Source organism: Anabrus simplex, chromosome 1, assembly GCF_040414725.1.
Source record: "Anabrus simplex isolate iqAnaSimp1 chromosome 1, ASM4041472v1, whole genome shotgun sequence".
Lineage (NCBI taxonomy): Eukaryota > Metazoa > Arthropoda > Insecta > Orthoptera > Tettigoniidae > Anabrus > Anabrus simplex.
This window is the reverse complement of record NC_090265.1, coordinates 893829144-893851962: the sequence shown is the minus strand read 5'-3', so window position 1 is coordinate 893851962 and position 22819 is coordinate 893829144. Positions and strand designations below refer to the sequence as shown.

At 38.5% G+C, this 22819-nt stretch overlaps 1 protein-coding gene across 1 annotated transcript in view; it reads right to left on the bottom strand.

The window, feature by feature from the left end:
- Positions 1-22819, bottom strand: part of spg (dedicator of cytokinesis spg) — a 783360-nt gene that overhangs the window by 56246 nt on the left and 704295 nt on the right. Inside the window, exons 28-31 of the mRNA XM_067136588.2 lie at positions 21622-21816; positions 14401-14542; positions 11956-12125; positions 10148-10363 (exon numbers count right to left, since the gene is read on the bottom strand). Coding sequence (XP_066992689.2) covers positions 10148-10363; positions 11956-12125; positions 14401-14542; positions 21622-21816 — 723 coding nt within the window. The remainder of the gene's footprint in view (positions 1-10147; positions 10364-11955; positions 12126-14400; positions 14543-21621; positions 21817-22819) is intronic.

The window sequence follows — 22819 nt, the reverse complement described above, 5'->3', positions numbered from 1 at the left end:
AAGGACATGTGCTAGAGGGCACCTATTCTTTTATAGCAGCGAGAAGGCTATATCCTATTTCTTTCTTTCCAGTACTTCTACAGTTTAATATGAATAACTTTTATCTCATCCCTACTTCACTTCCAGTTCCTTTTACTCTCATCACCGCTCCCTAGCCCACCCCACTTCCCTGAATGATCCTCCCTATAACCCTTCTAATCAAACCTCCTAACTTGTACATACAACTGCGGATCAAGTGAAGGCTATCTGAGCGCAGATCCCTATCTCCTACCCAACCACCGGGATCTACAAATCTCGCTCTCAGTTTCCCCACCTACCCACTCCATAGTCTAACTTAAATCCCCAGATCACCTTCCAGTTAGCATCCCTCCTACACAGTATCCACTGATAACAATCTCCACGCCCTTAAACTACTCCCGTGCTGCATTAACCAGATCCCACACATCCTAACTATGTTGATACCTATTCCTGCTTGCCTTACGTTGTTGGTACCGACGTGAAAACCTACAACTTCCTTACCCTTCTCCTTTCCTTCTACTTTGCTCAACATTTGCCTTAATCTAATCACTGGATAACACTCTACCCTGGATCCCTTTCCTCCACATCCTTAACAATGGAGTTTCCTAGTCCCTCCCGCCTCATTAGATCCCTTCCCCTTCTGGTCTCCCTTATCTTTCCTCTTGGCCACAGAACTTACTTCCTCCTCTCTTTTCTCTATCTCATGACCATATTCCACCTACATCTTGGTATCCTCTACTCTTTACTTCCCTTTCTTCTTACCTCTTTGTTCCTCCGTAACCCTATCCTGTTCTCCATCTTCCCTCTGTTGTTCTACCTGCCGTGATTTATGTTGATTCCTCACTAATACCTCTCCTGAACTCTGCCCTTGACTAGAACCCTCAGCCCTCAATTTCCTTCCCCTTAAAACATTAGTCCACATGTCTTCCACAACTTCTCCCCCTTCCTTCCTCTTGCTCTTGAATACCTAATGTATCCTGTAAATTGTTTGAGAGAGGCCCATCATCATTCCTGTCCTCTGTTAGAATCATAATCATCTCCCTCAACCCTCTAACTCTTCCCTCATACTCCATAATGCCCATTCACACGCACATTCTTTAGCCATTCTTTAATTCAGGACATTAGTAATGAAAATCTTCACCTGCTTATAACCTAGGTTATAATGAGAATTCATAACCTGTTCCTGATTTTCAACATAAAATATCACAAGAAGATACAGTACATCACAATAACCAGCATGCCAATTTGTTGTCCTTCAATGCTAAATCCACTCCTGGAAAGTAGTATTTAAAATGTTTCAGTGAGATAAATGTTACGTAAAGCTGCATTGTAGTTCTGCTAGCACTTCTCTAACATAACAGTTCCCTCAAAAATAAATTTCTTCTTCTTCTTCTTCTTCTTCTTCTTCATTTCTCGTTTCCAGCTTCCTGGGTCAGGTTGTGAATCAAGGACCTCCATCGCTGCCTGTTTCTCCACCACTCCTGTTCCTTCCCTTTTCCCTATGCACTTCCTCATTGTATCTGCCCATCTCTTTTAGGATCATCTTCTTGGCCTCTTTCTTGTTAACTTTTCTGCAAATACCTCTTTTTGACACTCTCTCCTCTACCATGCTCATCATATGCCCATACCACCAGTTAAGTTGTTCCTGTATCCTGTCCTGAAGTTTTGAGGTTCCTGCCCTTTTTCTGGTCTTGTCTTTGATGCCTCTGAGGAATTTCATCTTTGCTACCTGTACTCTGCACTCTACTCTTCTTGTTGCTGTTGTTGTTGTTGCCCATATTCCAGCAGCGTATGTTAGTATGTGTTCATAATAAGTTGAATATAAAACTTTTTTTTACATTGCTTTGGAATGTTTTAGTCCTACAGAATACCCCTTACACTCTGGTAGAAGCTGTTTGCTTCTTGTATTCTTTTCTCAATTTCCTTGGCTATCTTCCCATCCTCTGTGATTACACTTCCCAAGCACTTGCAATTTTTGACCACATACAAAATTTCTCCATTCAATTTTATTGTTCCCCTTTCCCTTGTCATCACTATTGTTGTACTCATCTGTGTGCTTATTACTTTCATCCCACATATTTCTATCTCTTGGTTCCATACGTCTACCTGTTTTCCCACTTCCATTTCATCCTCACCCCATATAACTATATCATCTGCAAACAATAATGCTTTGGCTGCCTCTCTCCCTAATCTCTGTTGAATGGTTTCATGAATTTCATTCATGACTATTATGAATAGTACTTGGGGACAACACACTCCCCTGTTGGAGCCCTGTTTCAACTATAAAGCATTTTGTTTCTCCTATTCTGGTCTTTATGCTACTAACACAATTCAATTTGGTACTGATTAAGTGGAACTAAAACCCTTCCCAGAGTTAGCTTTGACCATTTGCACTTTGGCTCCATCAAGTTGTTTTTTTCTTAATGTGTCCCAGACCAAGAAATATAGTCCAATCATCCCACTCATTATGTCCTCACACAGAGAACCTAGTACGGTACATTTCGTTCTCATTCCACAAATTGTGTGGATTACTATCTTCTCAGTACACAAAGATATTCCTGACAGTCTGCTTTTCATCTTGAAAAATGCTATAGCAGCCCATAACACACTTATTTCAGGACTCTGGAATCAATTTGTTTCATTACTCACAAAATTCTATCTATTGGTCACAGCCATTGTACCTTCATCCTGAGAGCTTCTGACATGCATGTCACCTCTTTTCTTCAAATTTTAAGCTCTGTATATAGTCTCCTAGTTGATTACAGCAACAAATAATGCCAACATTTCCTTTCTCCTCATGGTGTAACATTACTAGGATGATCCTATCAAAGAGCATCTGTGACAGTATCTGCCTTTTCAAGTTAAAGGTGAAGTTCACATACCTGTTGCACTATGGTGGCAAACTCTTTTAAAACAACTGGACTATTTTAAAAATTAAACTAACAAGTTTGAAGTAAAAAGAAATGTTCTGTTATAAGCTTACAATCTATGATCAGACATAATTAAAACTACACATACTACTAGAATCCAAGACTGTTTGCCTAGATATTCTCAAGCATTGATTTAAAAAAAATTAAATCGAAGAGTGACAATGTGCCTTTTGGTTTTGAATTGAAATGTATCTTCATGCACACTCACTGTCTCACAGATTTTGATAAATTGATTGATGGTCCATATATCACAAAAACATAACAAGAGATCAAACCACCATGAATAAGAAAAAGAGAACAATATTTACATTCATGAGCCAAACTGAGCACAAAGTAAAAGAAGTGATACTTCTGTGGAGTAATGTGAGAAACAAAGAGTTTGAAGGAAACTTATGTTATAACAAGTTTACCACATTTTTACTCTTCCATATACTTTTCTTTTGAGTCTTCTATTTTAGCATACAGAACAGCTAGTTCTTTCAAGTTAGTCCAAGAGGTGAAGAAGATGCATTAGATGTTGCTTGTGTATTTCCTTATAACACAGGTATGAACCTAACCAAGCCTCATGGTACTGTAACCCTGATGGACCTTGTTACAGACATTTTCACTTCTGATGGGCCAACAGATAAAAGGGGAGATGAATCTCCTCAGCTGTGGAGCTCATCTAAGTGAAGGTAACCCCAAAATCAAATTCCTGATCATCCAGTTTAGAGACTATCAATGGAATACAACCCTATCACAAAGAAAACTGGTACTGGCAAAAAAGACCAGAATGAAGCTCCAGAATTTGCTGGTTGAAAATAAAATATATATACGAGAAACCGGTATACGATTTGGAATGTGGAATGTTCATAGTCTGTATAAGCAGATGCTGCATTCGGTGTGGTTAGAGAAATTGAAGGATACAAATTAGATTGGTTGCACTGCAAGAAGTTTACTGAGAGGATATGAGCACCATAGGCACCATCACAATAGAAAAGTCTGCTTTAAAAAAAATGGAAAATATGTTCGAGGACACACTCTCAGTACAGGTTTCTATTTGATCAAGGTTCTAGCAACTAATGAGGAGTTCTCATCAGTCAGCCCCAGAATATCAGTACTGACAGATAGTAGGAAATGCAAGGTAAATTCGTAATCTGCGATGCACCCATGCAAGACATTCTGACACAAGTGAAGGACGAGCTGGAAGTATTCTAACCAGTAATTGGAAGGTGCTATTTGGTGATGTGTGTATGTATTTTGGAAGACTCAGTCTGGATACAATGATAGGCCTTGGCCTACCAAGTGACCACTGCTCAGCCCAAAGGCCTGCTGATTACGAGACCAGCATGATGAATCATCTCAGCCATTATTCTTGGCATTCTAGACTGGAGCTGCTATCTCACCACCAGCCAACTCTTTAACTGTTCTCATGTAGGCTGAATGGACCTCAAACCAGCCCTCAGATCCAGGTAAAAATCCCTGACCTGACTGGGAATCAAACTCATGGCCTCTGGGTGCAAGGCAGGCTTGCTACCTCTAGACCATGGGGCTGGCTATAAATGGACATAGGTGCCCACAAATGGAAAGACATTCAACCAGATTGATCATATCACTATTGAAATCAGAACAAAGAACTGGATAACTGATGTCAGAATAGCTCAGGGCACAGTGTTTTTGAGTGTGTGTGTGCTATCTAGATCCAGCATGGTGCTGACGCAGATGTACGAGGCCATGCAGAGCAAGTTTGGGCAATGCTTAAAAGAAGCAAAGACTAAGTAGCTCCAGATATGTTGGGGAGAAGCTGGTGTAGGGATATAACTCAAAATGCTGTCAGTTGGGAACCAATCCTTCAAAAGGGTCTACAGTTTTCACAGAGTAAGCATCATTTGAAACAAAGATAAAGGCAAGGATCCAAGCTGTATATCACCATTACCACAGCCTCAATCAATTTCTATCGAGATAGCTGAAACTCAAGCAGCACACAATGTTACACCTGGCTGTTGTGTTTTGCAGTTGTACAGTTGTCCAGTAACAAAATTATACACATCTCTTCAGTTTTCAAAAGAAAGTGTTGTGGAAGATCTACAGAACAATAAAGAATGCAGCAACTAGGGAGTGGTGAATATGAAACAATATATTATGAGCTGGATCAAACATATAAAGGTCAGCCAAATGAAAAGTAAGCATCTTGTGTAGGCAGAGCATACCACACAAATGGGTGAAGGTAAGATATTTTAGTACCTTGCAGGAAGAGATCACAGGGAAAGACCAAGGAGAAGGTAGAATGAGAGACTACACAATGACCTGAATCAAACTGTAATTGGGAACAACAGTAGCAGAAAAGAGTAAAAGACAGGACACAACAAATGAGATGCCTTGTAGCTGTGCATGGTCCACTATAGCTCATTCCACGTTAAGAAAACAGTATTGCTCTTATGGACCTACAAGGAGTGAACACACCCCCTTTGAGACACCTATAATTCCTCGTGATTAAGGGATATTATACTGTACTTTGTAATGTATTTTGAAAGACAGATAAACAGGATGCAGCAGTGGGTTACTGTAGTCACGTCCTAGTTCGTGAACCATGGGCAACGGCTGAGTGGCCTAGTAAGTGGTCCTGAGAGTCGGGATACCAGTTGCTATGGAATGGGAGTGGGCATCTCGGACATATTCTGAGTCGCGGCCCTCCTTGTGCTCAGGCGGCCAGGACTACACAATTCACCGGTGGTCCATAACCCGTTAGAGGAGAGATCCTCACTTGGACTATGTGCAAGTAGGGCAGCATCCTGCTTCATGAATTTACCGAGCTCAGAACACTTTAAGCAAGCCTCGGACCTATGGGAGTAATGGAGTCCCACTCCCATTTGACAGGCGAGGGACTCCTTGGAAACAACTTGGCGAACGAAATGGAATTCGGTGGGGAGCTATCAATATTAATGGGGCTTATGGAAGAAAGAAGGTAGAACTTGCTGAGTCAGCAAAGAGGATGCATCTGGATGTGCTAGGAGTAAGTGATATTCGGGTAAGGGGAGATAAGGAGGAAGAGATAGGAGATTATAAAGTGTACTTGACGGGTGTTAGAAAGGGAAGGGCAGAGTCTGGGGTAGGGCTCTTTATCAGGAATACCATTGCACGCAACATAGTTTCTGTTAGGCACGTAAGTGAGCGAATGATGTGGGTAGATTTGTCAGTGGGAGGAATTAGGACAAGAATTGTGTCCGTGTATTCACCATGTGAGGGTGCAGATGAGGATGAAGTTGACAAGTTTTATGAAGCATTGAGTGACATCGTAGTCAGGGTCAACAGCAAGGATAGAATAGTGCTAATGGGCGATTTCAATGCTAGAGTTGGGAATAGAACTGAAGGATACGAAAGGGTGATTGGTAAATGTGGGGAAGATATGGAAGCTAATGGGAATGGGAAGCGTTTGCTGGACTTCTGTGCTAGTATGGGTTTAGCTGTTACAAATACATTCTTCAAGCATAAGGCTATTCACCGCTACACATGGGAGGCTAGGGGTACCAGATCCATAATAGACTATATCTTAACAGACTTTGAATTCAGGAAATCTTTTAGGAATGTACGAGTTTTTCGGGGATTTTTCGATGATACAGACCATTATCTGATCTGTAGTGAACTAAGTATCTCTAGGCCTAGGGTAGAGAAAGTGAAATCTGTCTGCAAACGAATAAGGGTAGAAAATCTCCAGGATGAGGAAATTAGACAGAAGTACATGGATATGATTAGTGAGAAGTTTCGAACAGTAGACAGTAAGCAGGTTCAGGATATAGAAAGTGAATGGGTGGCATACAGGGATGCTGTAGTAGAAACAGCAAGGGAATGCCTAGGAACAACTGTGTGTAAAGATGGGAAAAGGCGAACATCTTGGTGGAATGATGAAGTGAGAGCAGCCTGTAAACGTAAAAAGAAGGCTTATCAGAAATGGCTCCAAACAAGGGCCGAGGCAGACAGGGATTTGTACGTAGATGAAAGAAACAGAGCGAAACAAATAGTTGTTGAATCCAAAAAGAAGTCATGGGAAGATTTGGGTAATAACCTGGAAAGGCTAGGTCAAGCAGCAGGGAAACCTTTCTGGACAGTAATAAAGAATCTTAGGAAGGGAGGGAAAAAGGAAATGAACAGTGTTTTGAGTAATTCAGGTGAACTCATAACAGATCCCAGGGAATCACTGGAGAGGTGGAGGGAATATTTTGAACATCTTCTCAATGTAAAAGGAAATCATCATGGTGGTGTTGCAAACAGTCAAGCTCATGGGGAGGAGGAAAATGATGTTGGTGAAATTATGCTTGAGGAAGTGGAAAGGATAGTAAATAAACTCCATTGTCATAAGGCAGCAGGAATAGATGAAATTAGACCTGAAATGGTGAAGTATAGTGGGAAGGCAGGGATGAAATGGCTTCATAGAGTAGTCAAATTAGCGTGGAGTGTTGGTAAGGTACCTTCAGATTGGACAAAAGCAGTAATTGCACCTATCTATAAGCAAGGGAACAGGAAGGATTGCAACAACTATCGAGGTATCTCATTGATTAGTATACCAGGCAAAGTATTCACAGGCATCTTGGAAGGGAGGGTGCGATCTGTCGTTGAGAGGAAGTTGGATGAAAACCAGTGTGGTTTCAGACCACAGAGAGGCTGTCAGGATCAGATTTTCAGTATGCGCCAGGTAATTGAAAAATGCTACGAGAGGAATAGGCAGTTGTGTTTATGTTTCGTAGATCTAGAGAAAGCATATGACAGGGTACCGAGGGAAAAGATGTTCGCTATACTGGGGGACTATGGAATTAAAGGTAGATTATTAAAATCAATCAAAGGCATTTATGTTGACAATTGGGCTTCAGTGAGAATTGATGGTAGAATGAGTTCTTGGTTCAGGGTACGTACAGGAGTTAGACAAGGCTGTAATCTTTCACCTTTGCTGTTTGTAGTTTACATGGATCATATGCTGAAAGGTATAAAATGGCAGGGAGGGATTCAGTTAGGTGGAAATGTAGTAAGCAGCCTGGCCTATGCTGACGACTTGGTCTTAATGGCAGACTGTGCCGAAAGCCTGCAGTCTAACATCTTGGAACTTGAAAATAGGTGCAATGAGTATGGTATGAAAATTAGCCTCTCGAAGACTAAATTGATGTCAGTAGGTAAGAAATTCAACAGAATTGAATGTCAGATTGGTGATACAAAGCTAGAACAGGTCGATAATTTCAAGTATTTAGGTTGTGTGTTTTCCCAGGATGGTAATATAGTAAGTGAGATTGAATCAAGGTGTAGTAAAGCTAATGCAGTGAGCTCGCAGTTGCGATCAGCAGTATTCTGTAAGAAGGAAGTCAGCTCCCAGACAAAACTATCTTTACATCGGTCTGTTTTCAGACCAACTTTGCTTTATGGGAGCGAAAGCTGGGTGGACTCAGGATATCTTATTCATAAGTTAGAAGTAACAGACATGAAAGTAGCAAGAACGATTGCCGGTACAAACAGGTGGGAACAATGGCAGGAGGGAACTCGGAACGAGGAGATAAAGGCTAATTTAGGAATTAACTCGATGGATGAAGCTGTACGCATAAACCGGCTTCGGTGGTGGGGTCATGTGAGGCGAATGGAGGAGGATAGGTTACCCAGGAGAATAATGGATTCTGTTATGGAGGGTAAGAGAAGTAGAGGGAGACCAAGACGACGATGGTTAGACTCTGTTTCTAACGATTTAAAGATAAGAGGTATAGAACTAAATGAGGCCACAACACTAGTTGCAAATCGAGGATTGTGGCGACGTTTAGTAAATTCTCAGAGGCTTGCAGACTGAACGCTGAAAGGCATAACAGTCTATAATGATAATGTATGTATGTATGTATGTTATTAAAATAACTACATAACATTTTCTTTTTCATAAATATATTCGTAGGAAGGAAGCACAATGGTTGCCTTCATTGGTTGTCTTCCTTCATTTTCCTTCTTCTGTGCTGCTCTGGTACAAGCATCGTGTAATCTCTCCCTCTGCGAGCCGCCAGCAGCTCACTTCCGTAGTGAAGTCATCTACAGTATTTATTTGTTGCGTGTGTGTTTTAGGCTTAAATCAGTGCATACTTGTCTTGTGTTGAGTGAGAGTTGGTTGTATATTGCATAGTATTTGTGTGTGTTCTATTATTTTTGTACTGTACAGAAATTGTTACTTAAAATTTTGGTCTTGTGATGTGAAGCGATACATCATGGCATAACTTGTACTGATTTTTACAAAATTGCCGAGTGTTTTATTTGTGCTTGGTTTTGTTATTTAGCTGTTCTTTCTTAAGGCCATTTTAATTTCACCACCTTTTAACTTCCGCATTAAATTTTTACTATTGCTTTTTTTTTTTTTTTTTTTTTGTGAGCGATACAATAGCATGGCAGTATCCCACGTTGCCTGGGGAAATTTATTAAATGCAATTAAATGCATCTCTCACCCCTCAAGCCCATAAAAAGGATTATTTTTCTATTTTCTCCTCCCCAATTTGCCTTACACTTCAATGCTGTTTTCTTTTTAATGTGCTGTAGTTCACATCTGATTCTGTACAAACAAAAAATATCCCCTGTAAATTCCCCTGTCCCCTTTAGTTCATAAAAACTAATTTGTAGCTTAGTCTCTTTGACTTTTTATCTTGAACTTAAATACTGAATTAAACAAATTTATGAGCCGCCGTTTTCCTATGATGGTATTGAGCAGAGCTGTGCGATATGGCAACACTGTTGTCATAAGAGCAATACTGTTTTCTTAACATGGAATAAACTATAGGCCTGATTCACCATGAACTACACTGTTAGGTGTGCATACAACAGTCTTAATTTAATTACTGAAAATAGGAAAAAGTACTGTATTTACAAATTAATACAGAATAACCAGGCTGCATATCAGATAAGTTCTAGCTAAAAGCAGTGAGACAAGTTCACATTTCTGTAAACACCTCCACCACAATTCAAATTTACATTTTCTAAATAAATTTCCTCATAATGTCAACACTGTATATTTTTTGTCAGCCATTTCTTAACAAAAATGTTGGAATCCATATAGGGGTTTTAAGGCTATTCACAAGCAAGAGAGAGAAACAGATGAGGTGGTATGGCATTATATACAAGAGTATTTCCTTCTAATATTCTTTCAAAAAACAGTGGCAGAACCATATCCTTAACAAACAAATGAAATAGTTAACCATGTTGCAATTTCTTACCTGCAGTCTCATGCTAAAAGGATTGATATTGCGCTTGGGTTCGGCAGTGTACTGGTTGATGAGCTGCCGCAACTCACGATTTACACTCTCCATAGTCTCACAAGCATACTGCACAGGAGCAACCTCTTCCACACTACGTTCAATTACCTCGAACCATCGCAGAATACCTGGGAGGGAACTGCTGGTGACCAAAGTGGTCCGTTCAATCCATAAGCTCTGTAACAAGTTTACAAGCCAGAAACATCCTTATAGCTTTTCTATTTTCTGTTGAATAAATTACCACATATATTTTAAAAGATTACCCAATTCAAAGTTGTAAAAGCATCTTATTAGAATTATAGGACATGTTTCGGCTGCATTAGGCCATCTTCAGCTGTCTAGAATTAACTTAAAAATAATATACTAAAAGTTACAAAACATGGATAACATTCACACTCATATGATATATGGTATTTATAAATTAAAAAGTACATGTTGAATCATCATCAAATGAAGAAGTCGCTAGATGTAATGTGATGAAGTTAGAACAGTTCTGTGTAAAATGACGATGATATAATTAAAAGTTTCTTCTGTCCTTAAAATTTGTTTCATGCAAAAATAATATCAGTTGATTCAGTAAAATTGTTGTTCCACTTAATATAAAAACTTTTAAAATATCACAGATTCACAACTGTAGATCAAAATGAAATCTAGACAACATGACCGGACGACAGTTGATTCCTACTCAATAGTCTGGCTGGCAATGAATCATTTTGTCAATCACAATGTCAATCCAATAGCTGTTACTACAAGATCTAGAGCACAGCAGTGCCCCTACGTCTGTCTTTCCTGGATCTGAGGACACACCGGTTCTCCTGGAAATGAAAAGGCAGGCATCCTCACAAAAACAGTCTCCTATCCAATATAGAAATCACCTACAACAAATCACCCCTTAGCTATGCAAAAGCCCAAATCAAATCACATCTAATAAGACAGTGGAAAAACCTCTGGACATCAAGTACAAAAGGGTCTGTCACAAGAGAATTATTTTCCCCCCGACATATACAGCGAACTCCAGTGCAAAACATTAGTGCCCGAATTCATATTCACTCAGTTTCTCTCTGGCCATCGAAAGTTTAAGTGCTACTTTGAATGCTTCAAAATTAACATTGGATCTTCACAAACGGTGGACCATTTACTCTTCGACTGTGCCATGTTTGGAAGAACAAGATTCGAACTTGAGTGTCACCTACACAATTATAATGTGGAACTTTCAAAGCCATGATGCCATCTGTTCAGGAAATCCTACTGCTACAAAGAGTTCCTTAACTTCATTCACCACACCTTCAATTTAGTTTCCTAATTTTGTGTCAAGGACCAAAAATTTAAAAACACTGATCAAAGCTATAACCCTAATATACTTATGTACAATAGGGTTCAATCTGTCAGGAAATTTAATAAATATCATATATCATACGAGTGTGAATTTTATGTAAGTTTTGCAACTTTTAGTATATTAATTTTAAGTTAATTGTAGACAGCTGAAGATGGCCTAATACAGCCGAAACATGTCCTGTAATTTTAATAAGACGCTTTTACAACTTTGAATTGTAAATGAACTTATAAGTATTGACTGGGTGGAATCAATATACTAATTTTTCAATTTATGTAACATAATTTTCAATACAGATCCAAAATGAAATTTATTTCATGAGATTATCCAAGTTGCAAAAACAACATTTTCATGGAATCTAAATCTTTCTGTCAGGATCACATTTCTATTCAAAACACTTCACATTTTCAGAAACTTAATATTTAGAATAATCTACCTTGAACTCATTGTCTTTATCCACAGGGCCCTTGTGGACAGGTCGATCAAGCTGAAAGCGACGAACATCATTCACTTGGTAGAAGCTAGCTATCTTCTCAGGAATATCAGCTCCCGCAGGAAAAAGAGGATTTTCTTCAGGAATAGGCTTTACGTTGCAAATTTGGATGTCTTGGGAATAATCAAGGAATAATATAGAAAATCTCAATTTGAGTATAGGAATGAATTGTTTGTTCCTTTCCATTACTTACTCAACTTGCTGGGATCCATTACTACATCTATGTTTGTCCTATGTTGCTAATCTTTTATCACTCATATTCAACTTTATTTTAAAACTTCTCTTTTCCTGTGTTTATCCAGCTTTCTCATCCAATATAGAAATCACCTACAGCAAATCACCCCTTAGCTATGCAAAAGCCCAGATCAAAACACATCTAATAAGACAGTGAACATAATTGTCAATACAGATCCAAAATGAAATTTATTTCATGAGATTACCCAAGTTGCAAAACAACATTTTCATGGAATCTAAATCTTTCTGCCAGGATCACATTTCTATTCAAATCACTTCACATGGAAAAACCTCTGGACATCAAGTACAAAAGGGTCTGTCAGAAGAGAATTATTTTTTCTCCAACATATATATACATAGCCAACTCCAGTGCAAAACTTTTTTTTTTTTTTTGCTAGTTGCTCTAGTTGCTTTATGTCGCACCGACACAGATAGGTCTTATGGCGACGATGGGACAGGGAAGGGCTAGGAGTGGGAAGGAAGCAGCTGTGGCCTTAATTAAGGTACAGCCCCAGCCTTTGCCTGGTGTGAAAATGGGAAACCACGGAAAACCATCTTCAGGGCTGCCGACAGTGGGGTTTGAACCTACTATCTCCCGAATACTGGATACTGGCCACACTTAAGCGACTGCAGCTATCGAGCTCGGTGTGCAAAACATTAGTGCCCGAATTCATTCTCACTCAGTTTCTCTCCAGCCATGGAATGTTTAAGTGCTACTTTGAATGCTTAAAAATTAACACTGGATCTTCACAAACGGTGGACCATTTACTGTTCGACCGGTCTCCAAGAGAACCGGTGCGTCCTCAGATCTAGGAAAGACAGACATGGGGGCACTGCTGTGCTTTAGATCTTATACTGTAGTAGCAGCTTTCTTCTTACCCTACACTTCTCGCATCAAGGCTGAAGATCTGAAAAGATGGCCCCTCAATGAGTGTTGATGCCTGCCCTCATGATGAAACAGGAACAAGTCATTGGGACCTGAGAAGAAATGGTAGAGGAATTAAGACTGATGAGGTGAGAGCCCATCTATATGAAGATTAGAATGAATAAAGATATGGAGAGAGTTGGCCATGTGGTTAAGGTTGCATAGCTGTGAGCTTGCATTCAGGAGATGGTGGGTTCAAATCCCACCACCGTCGGCAGCCCTGAAGATGGTTTTTCATGCATTCCCATTTTCACATCAGGCTAATGTTGGGGCTGTTCCTTAATTAAGGCCACAGTCACTACCTTCCCAATCCTAGCCCTTTCCCATCCTTGCATCGTTGAAATCACTAGCAAAAAGAAAAGATGATCTGGAGATTGTCCTTTTGCCTTTCTGTATTTGACCTTGTGCTTATCTCCTCTTCTCATACTGACCCGTCATTGTGTTTATCCTATTATGCTTTCCTTTTCATATTCCTATTGCTCCATGCATGACTAGATTACCATAAACTGCTGTTAGGAAGCAAATCTCTGAATACACATGCCCAAACAGTATAATTTTAGCTGAAATAATGTTCATTTTATACCCTTTTAAAAATCTCCATATATTATTGTGCTACATCCCATTTCCATTACTAGTCCCATTATGTTCTACTTAAAACATATTTGAAACCTACTGAAAGTATATCTAATAGTCATTCTCTTTGCTATGTGGGTTTTCACTGCATTCCCTCAAGCCTGCAGTTTGGCAGTTTCTACCTGGTACTGTATTCAGTGTAGTTAGAACCTCACCCTACCAACAGAACTTAGAAATGCAGAAATTCGTATCAAACTCTCCACATTTTCGTCCAGGTTCCAAGCGATTAGACACCAAATTTTCTACACAAACAGCTATTCAACTACATTATCAGCATAAACTAAACTGCTAGCAAGACTTCTGTACAGCTACATCCTGCCCTTCCAATACATTCTTTTACCACAAAAAAAAATTAAGGTGAAAATTTTTAAAAACACAACCTTATCTGAACCTTGCATTACATTAAACAAAGCATTCTAGCCTAAGCTGTGTGTGTGTGTGAGAGAGAGAGAGAGAGAGAGAGAGAGAGGGAGAACAAAGAGATAAAACAGACAAAAGTCATGTAACAAGCATAACAGTTGCAATGAAAACACTGAAATATTTTTTAAAGGCACATTCACAACTCTTTTGTTTTTTTATAGTTGATGAAAGGATACACTGGCCTTCGGAGTTGATAATGGTGTCATCTGGAGGGGTGTTCTTCATTAGAATTTGAGCAGACGGAAACTCTGTTTGAAGCCGCTGGGTAAAGGCCCCAATACGTTCATACTCTAGACCACGGTACACAAATAACTTATTCTGAAACAACAGAACATACTTTTATACCCCAAAATCTAAAAAAATAAAAAAATCTAAAGAAATAGCCTATATATATAACTTTCATACTAAAAAACAACAACTAAAAATAAATTTGATATTGTGATAAGCTTATATGAACAAGCACTAATTTTCTCACCATAAAAATAATATAGTTGTATTTATTTACTAATTTATTTAGTTGATGGTGGTTTAACGATACACTAACACATCGAAACTTTTTGGCAATGCAAGGATAGGAAGGGCTAGGATTGGGAAGCTAGTGGCCATGACCTTAATTAAGGTACAGCCCCCAGCATTTGCCAGGTGTAAAAATGGGAAACAATGGAAAACAATCTCAGGGCTGTCAACAGCAGGGTTCACCACCATTTCCTGAATGCAAGCTACAGCTACATGATCCAGACCATGTAGCCAACTCGCTTGGTAAATGGAAGTTTAAATATAATATTCATTTTAATTTAAAATTCAATTTATAAGGCAAAACTTCACTAGGGCAATAAAAATTGGTTTTAAAACAAGGGTAAAGGTAAAAAAAATTGGATACACGAGTTTCAATTTTGGTTTCATAATTAAAGAATAATTCATGTTATCACTCCTCCAATACCGAGTATCACAGTAAGATGACAACGCAAGGCATTTAAAAAGAATTAAAAACTGCTGTACCTACAAATAGGTCCTGAAATATGATATTTCACTGAAATGAATAATATAGGGAATGTAGATGAATGTTTAGACGAGTTTCTAGAAGAACTGGAAAGTTGTATTGAAGAAAAAAAGGTTATAATAATGGGAGACATGAATGCACATGTTGGAACAGACAGGCAGGGAAACGAAGAGATAATTGGCCCCTATAGTTATGGAGACCAAGATGGAGAAGGAGATTTGGTAATAGATTTTTGTAGAAGAAAGGATTAATTGTTGGCAATACGTGGTTTAGAAAAAAAGAACTCACAAAAAATAACTAGATATGGTTGGGGAGATAAAAAGATAAAGACAATGATTGATCTTATTCTGGTGGAGAAGGAGAAATGTAGACAGCTGGAAGATGTGACAGTAATGCCAAGAGCAGATTTGAAGGAGACCATAAAGTGGTGGTAACCAGACTTGGTAAAATAACAAAGTTAATAGAAAAAAGGGAAAGAAAAATAAAGGGATAAAAGTTAAAAGAGAAAGAAATAAGGGAAAATTTCAAGAGGATCTGAAGAAAGAAATTCACAAAGATAATGTGAACAGTGTGGAAGAGGAATGGGCACGTTTCAGAAATGGTTTTGTAAAGTGTGTAGTAAAGAGAATCAGGGAGGAAAAAGGAAAAGACGACCCCTTGGTGGAACAGCAGGGTAAAGGAAGCAGTTAAAGAGAAACAAATTGCTTGGAGGAAGTGAATAGGCAGTAATAGTACAGAGAACTGGCAGAAATATAAGGAAGCCAAAAAGGTATGTAAGAAAATCGTACAAGAAGAGAAACGGAAGAGCTGGGAAAGTTTCAGAGAAATTTTACAGGAGGATATAAAGGGAAGTAAAAAAGGTTTTGTATGGTTTGGTGAAGAATAGTTTAACAAACAGGGGAAATAAAAAATTAAAAAAACTGAAACAGTGCATATATTGATGCAAAGAGATGACATACTAAAAAGATGGGAAAGAATACTTCTCAGAATTACTAAATATTAAATACAGTGAACTGATAGATGAGAAGGAACAAGAAGAAACAATGGGGAAAGAAGAAGAATAAGAAAAGGAGATATCAATGTTAGAGGAAGCCATACAAAAGATGAAGAGTGGTAAAGCAGCAGGAGTGGATGAGGTAACTATGGAAATGATAAAAGTAGCAGGACCAATAGGGTTGCAGTGGCTGTACAGATTATTGAGAATAATCTGGAGGAAGAAAGAGATCTCAGAAGAGTAGGGAAAGGGTTTAATTATACCGATATTTAAGAAAGGAGATAAAAAGGAATGTAATGACTACAGAGGGATCATACTTATTGCCGATGTAGCTAAGATCTTTCAGAGAGTACTGGAAGGAAGACTGAGGAAGAAGCTAGAAGGAGAGATTGTTTTAGGAAAGAGAGATCAACGTTTGACCTGATCTTTACATTAAGACATATGGTGGAGAAAAGCTGGGAGTTTGGGACATGGTGATGACCAAGGTTAGGATTTTTAGGTGCAAATTTCAGATGAAAAAAGGAAGGGAAAAGGTGCTCAAATAAGGTAAAAAAAAAAAAAAAAAAAAAAAAAAGGGGGGGGGGGCAAATAGGTGCTGGTTTATTCAACTAATTCAATGATTTCTCTTTCCTCTATTCTATTTTTTTTTTTTTTTTTTTTTTTTTTTTTGCTAGTGGCTTTACGTCGCACCAACACAGATAGGTCTTATGGCGATGAAGGGATAGGAGAGGGCTAGGAGTTGGAAGGAAGCAGCGGTTGCCTTGATTAAGGTACAGCCCCAGCATTTGCCTGGTGTGAAAATGGGAAACCATGGAAAACCACCTTCAGGACTGCCAACAGTGGGATTCTAACCCACTATCTCCCAGATGCAAGCTCACAGCTGCACACCTCTAACCACACAGCCAACTTGCCCGGTATTCTAGTTTATTGAATTACAAACAAGTACATCAAATTATCACTCATGAAAAGAAGGAAAAAAACATGAAGCTGTTGTACTTCAAGAAATTAAGCATCTCTACATTTTCAAAACTGTTATACTTCAAGACATTAAGCATCTCTACATTTTTAAAAGTAAGTCTGTTTCTATTAGGAGATAGAATGACTTTGTAGATGCTAAAGCTTCTTTCGACATCCACAGAAACCAGTGGGGCAAACCTTGTATTCACTCGGAATGGCAATTCTACAGATATTACAAATTACTCAACGTCTGGATTCTTCTGAAGACTAGACTCAAGTTTGTCTTTGGCCAAGCCATCTAACTGCTCCCTCATGGAAATAAAAATATCCCATTTTTTTCCTTTTCCAGACCTTGTTCTTCTAATCATTTAATAAGTGCAGTCAGGTACTTGTAACTATGGACACAATATAGGTCTGTCTGCAAATTAGCCCTTTCTTGAGACAAAAATGAAATTCTGCTGTCCTTTCTTGATGACCGGTGACATAATGTAACAAAGTGCTAACACCAGTTCACTTATTAACTCAATGCGACTATCACACAACTCACTCTTGCGCTAACTCGCTCACTTGCTGTCCACACTCTATTATAACACCGCAACAGTTACCAGAATGTTCTCATTCATGCTGGAACTACAGTCTAGGAGATTCGGGCAGAACCTGGTCTCAATTCTCGGAACTACGTGGGAGCAGTTGCTGTCATCTCTGCATCACTAGCCTCTGCCTCCATGCAAACAGATGACATCTCCCACAGTAACAAACTCACATTCATGATCAGCAGGCTACTGATTCGGGTGGGATAGAATCACTCATTGTCATTACAGCGGTAAAGTGAGGTTTTGTTGAACACACAATTATTTTCCATTGTTGCAGGTATGCTTTCAACTCCAGCGTGGTGTTTACTGAAAGAGGTAGGCTTACTATTCACATGTACACAACATATTTTATATTGGTTAGAAATCTTATAGAAAAAATTGGAATTAAACTTAAAAGAAAAAGGGGGAAAAGGGGATTATGGGCATGGTTGGGGGAAAAAGGGATAAAGGTCCCAAAAAGGGAAAAAGGTGCGTGAAAAATGCCTCTTTTTGCAACTAGAAACAAAATTTCACACTGATATCTTTTTGAACAGTTTTAATTTACCCTAACAAAAAAAAGGTGCGCCCCTAAAAATCCTAACTCTGGTGATGACATTTATTGATATTGAGAAAGCTTATGAAGCCTCCGTGACTCAGGCAGCAGCGCGTCGGCCTCTCACCGCTGGGTTCTGTGGTTCAAATCCTGATCACTCCATGTGAGATTTGTGCTGGACAAAGCGGAGGAGGGACAGGTTTTTCTCTGGGTACTCCGGTTTTCCCTGTCATCTTTCATTCTAGCAGCACTTTCCACTAACATTTCATTTCATCTCTCAGTCATTAATCATTGCCCCAGAGGAGTGCTTTGGCAGCCGGCACAATTCCTATCCTTGCTGCAAGTTGGGGGCTTCATTCATCCCATCCCTGACCCGGTCACTGACTGGAAAACAGATTGTAGAAAGCTTATGACAGTGTGCTCAGATAGTTGGTATAGGTCATATTAAGGAAAAAAGAAGTTAACAGAGTGGAAGTGCAAATGATACAAGCTATGTACAAAAATTGTGTTAGCAGTGTGAAGACTAGTATAGGAAAAACAAGATAAAATGGTTTAAAGTTGAAATTGGCCTCCAGCAGGGAAGTGTACTATCCCCCATACTATTCATCATAGTCATGGATGAAATTCATAAGAACATTAATCAGAGATTGGAAAGACAAGCAACAAAAGCCATGTTGTTTTCAGATGATATAGTGATATGGGGTAAGGATGAAACTGAAGTGCAAAATCAAGTAGATGCATGGAATCAAGAGATAGAAAAGTTTGGGATGAAAGTAAGCACAGAGAAAAATAAAACAATAGTGATGACAAGGGGAAGGAAGAGGAAAGATAAAACTGAATGGGAAAATTCTGGAAGTGGTTAAAAGTTTCAAGTACTTGGGAACTGTGATCACACAGGATGGAAAGATAACCGAGGATATTGGGAAAAGGATACAACAAGCAAACAGCTTCTACCAGAGTGTAAAGGGTATTTTGTGGAACCAAGATGTCCCAAAGAAATGTAAGAAAGTATTATATTCAACTAACTTATTATACTAACTTATGTAGCTGGATCTTGGGCTACAACAAAATGAGAGGAGAGTAGAATACAGGCAGCGGAGATGAAATTCCTAAGAGATATCGAGGGCAAGACCAGAAAGGATAGAATTAGAAACAAAGAGATAAGGAAAAAGACAGGAATCTTGAAACTTCAAGACAGATAGAAACAACAAAGCTAAAGTAGTATGGCCATGTAATGAGAATGGGAGAAAGGGAAGGGCCAAAAAAAGTTTTTTCACAGTTAACAGGAAAGAGACCATGAGTAAGACCCCGAAAGAGACGGACAGATTCAGTGTGGGAGTGTATAGAGAATAGGGAGGAAAGCCAGAAGATGTACTTAAAAAAGGAGAAGAGTGGTGGAGAGACAGGCAGCGATGAAGGTCCTTGATTCACAAACTGACCCAGGAAGCAGAAACGGGAAATGAAGATGATGTTGATGATGGTGAGTCTAATGAATATCAAGCGCAATGAGTAAATTCGTCAACTGGAAGTAAATAATAATATATCAAAAGGCTAAATCACAACCTGTTGCTGATAGGATCTGTTGGAACAAATGTTATTTTCTACCTCTTATTTTAGTGTACAGGAGCACTAATATCCAAGATTTAATATTTTGGCATTTGGCTAAAACTACTACTACTTTGCACTAATGAAATGATGTGCAGTTTATGTAGCAGTCCCTATTTTTCTCAAATGTCGAGCAGAGTATAATTATGTTCAGCCATTAAGTTATAAACAAAATGGTGATGCACTTAAAAATATAAAACCATATAAATCTGCGTTACTGTTCACCATACAGTAAAACAACATGTGACATAGCACTACAGTCTGACTGCTCCCATACATCATTTTTTGTTGTTACGTATAATATTAATGGAAATAACAGCTACCCATCCAGCTCACAATATCAACATAGTTCATAGCATACAAGCCATAAATTGAACTATCCATTCCCACCACTAAACAACGCTAGACAGATACTCCCAATACAACTGTATGGTGAAGACTGGACCTCCCAGAAAGTCGGGAAAGCACAAACACACTCGGTACACATTCAACCAATTTTTGCACAGGACATTTTCAAGACATTCGAGCTTTAGTTCATTACATTTGAAAAGTTTGGCTCCAGAATAATGTGCACAAATCAAACTGTATGTTATAAAACCCAAATATCATTCAGACAGAGACATTTAGGAATGGAAAATATTATAATCTATCAGCTTCATTGTCCATATTGATAATTTAAGAACACAAGTATGAAGGATGAGTTTTCCACCTCATCAATACTTTATTTACAAAGCCCTTCATGGTACCATATGTATATATATATATATCTTGTTTAATGCAATGTTGGCAACAGTATAGATTTTGAATGGGACTCCAACAAGTCAAAGCCCTATAATTGTACCATATACATATATCTTAACAGTGATATTGTATTAGAATAAGGCATTCTTGTTTAATTAGTTTTTGGCAATGTTTTATGTACAATCGCTATTAAGCAGGTTCACCAACAGCTGATGATGACCTATTTACGGGTCGAAACCAGTACTGTTTTAATGTGAACAATTTTATACATTTTGTAAATAAAGTATTGATTAGGTGGAAAATTCATCCTTCATACTTGTGTTAATGGAAAATACGGCAAGGTAACTACGAAGAAACACATAACACCAGGAAGTTTGATGGAAAAAGGTGGTCTTGCGAGCTATTCCCATCTTTGTATAGGATTTTTTGTTGATGTCAGAGTGGAGATATCAAAGGTGGAAGCTTCACATGTCCTACTGCCCCACAACAATGCTCTACAGAGAGTTGATACAAATGCAAAGGGAGAACTGACATACAATACAGAGAATGGTTTACAGGACTTGACTCATGTTGAGAGAAGTATGCCACAGCCCACAGAAACCATAGTACATTGTTGTGGAAATGGATATAATTCACCCATTCTAGGAACTCCTTGAAAATACTCTTGATACATTCTTCTTTTAGTCAAAAGAGAATTTAAATCAGGGGTAGTCAATTAAATAGAAAGAAAGAAAGAAAGAAAGAAAGAAAGAAAGAAAGAAAGAAAGAAAGGAAAATATTACCTTATTCCACACCACACACGTTCATTAAGTGTATGCAAAACATTTCAATATAAACTTCTCTAGGTACACACAAGACATTTTTCATTGCAATAATATGTCAGTATTACTTATTAAAATTCATCATTACTATTTGAATTAATTTATTTCAAACAACTAATAATATGTTATCTAGAAAAGAAGGAAGATAACATACCCGCACAAAGAGAGGGAAGCTGAGCCCATAGAATCCAACACGGAAATACTCAGGCTCCGGTCGCAGCTGGGTCAAAATGTTATCAAAGAAGCGAGCTTGAGTACGCAGGATGTCACTCAGTTTAGAATAATCGAAGAGGTGACGCTCATATAGCTCCGCTAATTCCTTGCAGAGGGGTATGCCTTTTTCCCAACACTGTAAGAGAATAATAATAATAATAATAATAATAATAATAATAATAATAATAATAATAATAATAATAATAATAATAATAATAATAACAACAACAACTGCAATATAAAACTTGAAGAAATGTAACTTTAAAAAATGCAACAGCATAAGCTGATATGAATCTAATATCTCGTTTTTATTATAACTGATGTGTACAACTTGTGTTTCTGTGATCTTGTATGGATGAAGTTTCAGTTAATATGTAGAGTATTATGCAGTACAGCTGTTCTCTGCTTCTTCAGTTAATTTTGAGAGAAACTGTTATGGCAATTGTTTTTATCAAGTACCTGTATTATCAATCTTTTTTCTGTATAAAAATGAGATGACCTCCAATTATTTTGTCTAATACACTGCATATTTTGCAGCTTTTGAGTTTTTACAAATTTAGCTCTTAGAGAAACTAATAATAATAATAATAATAATAATAATGTTATTTGTTTTACGTCCCACTAACTACTCTTTTAAGGTTTTCGGAGACGCCGAGGTGCCGGAATTTAGTCCCGCAGGAGTTCTTTTACGTGCTAGTAAATCTACCGACACGAGGCTGACGTATTTGAGCACCTTCAAATACCACCGGACTGAGCCAGGATCGAACCTGCCAAGTTGGAGTCAGAAGGCCAGCACCTTAACCGTCTGAGCCACTCAGCCCGGCTCTTAGAGAGACTAACAGCTTTAATTAGAGAAGCCCCTCTAGATAGGATGATCATCCCTTAGTGTTGGAAATGACACCGAAATCCATCAATAAGTTAGAGGCAGCTGTAAAGAGCAAGTACAGAGCAACCTATTGTTGGGAGATCAGAAGAATGCACTTGCCCGGTGAGGCACGGGGCGAAGGGGTTTTCACCAGCAGAGCCAGTGACGCAATGGTTACCATAGCAACTCCGCTACTACCCAGGTGACTTTATATTATGTTCTACTGGCAGCACTTCGCTCTTGTCAGTTGTAATCCAGCAAACTGCAAAGTGTG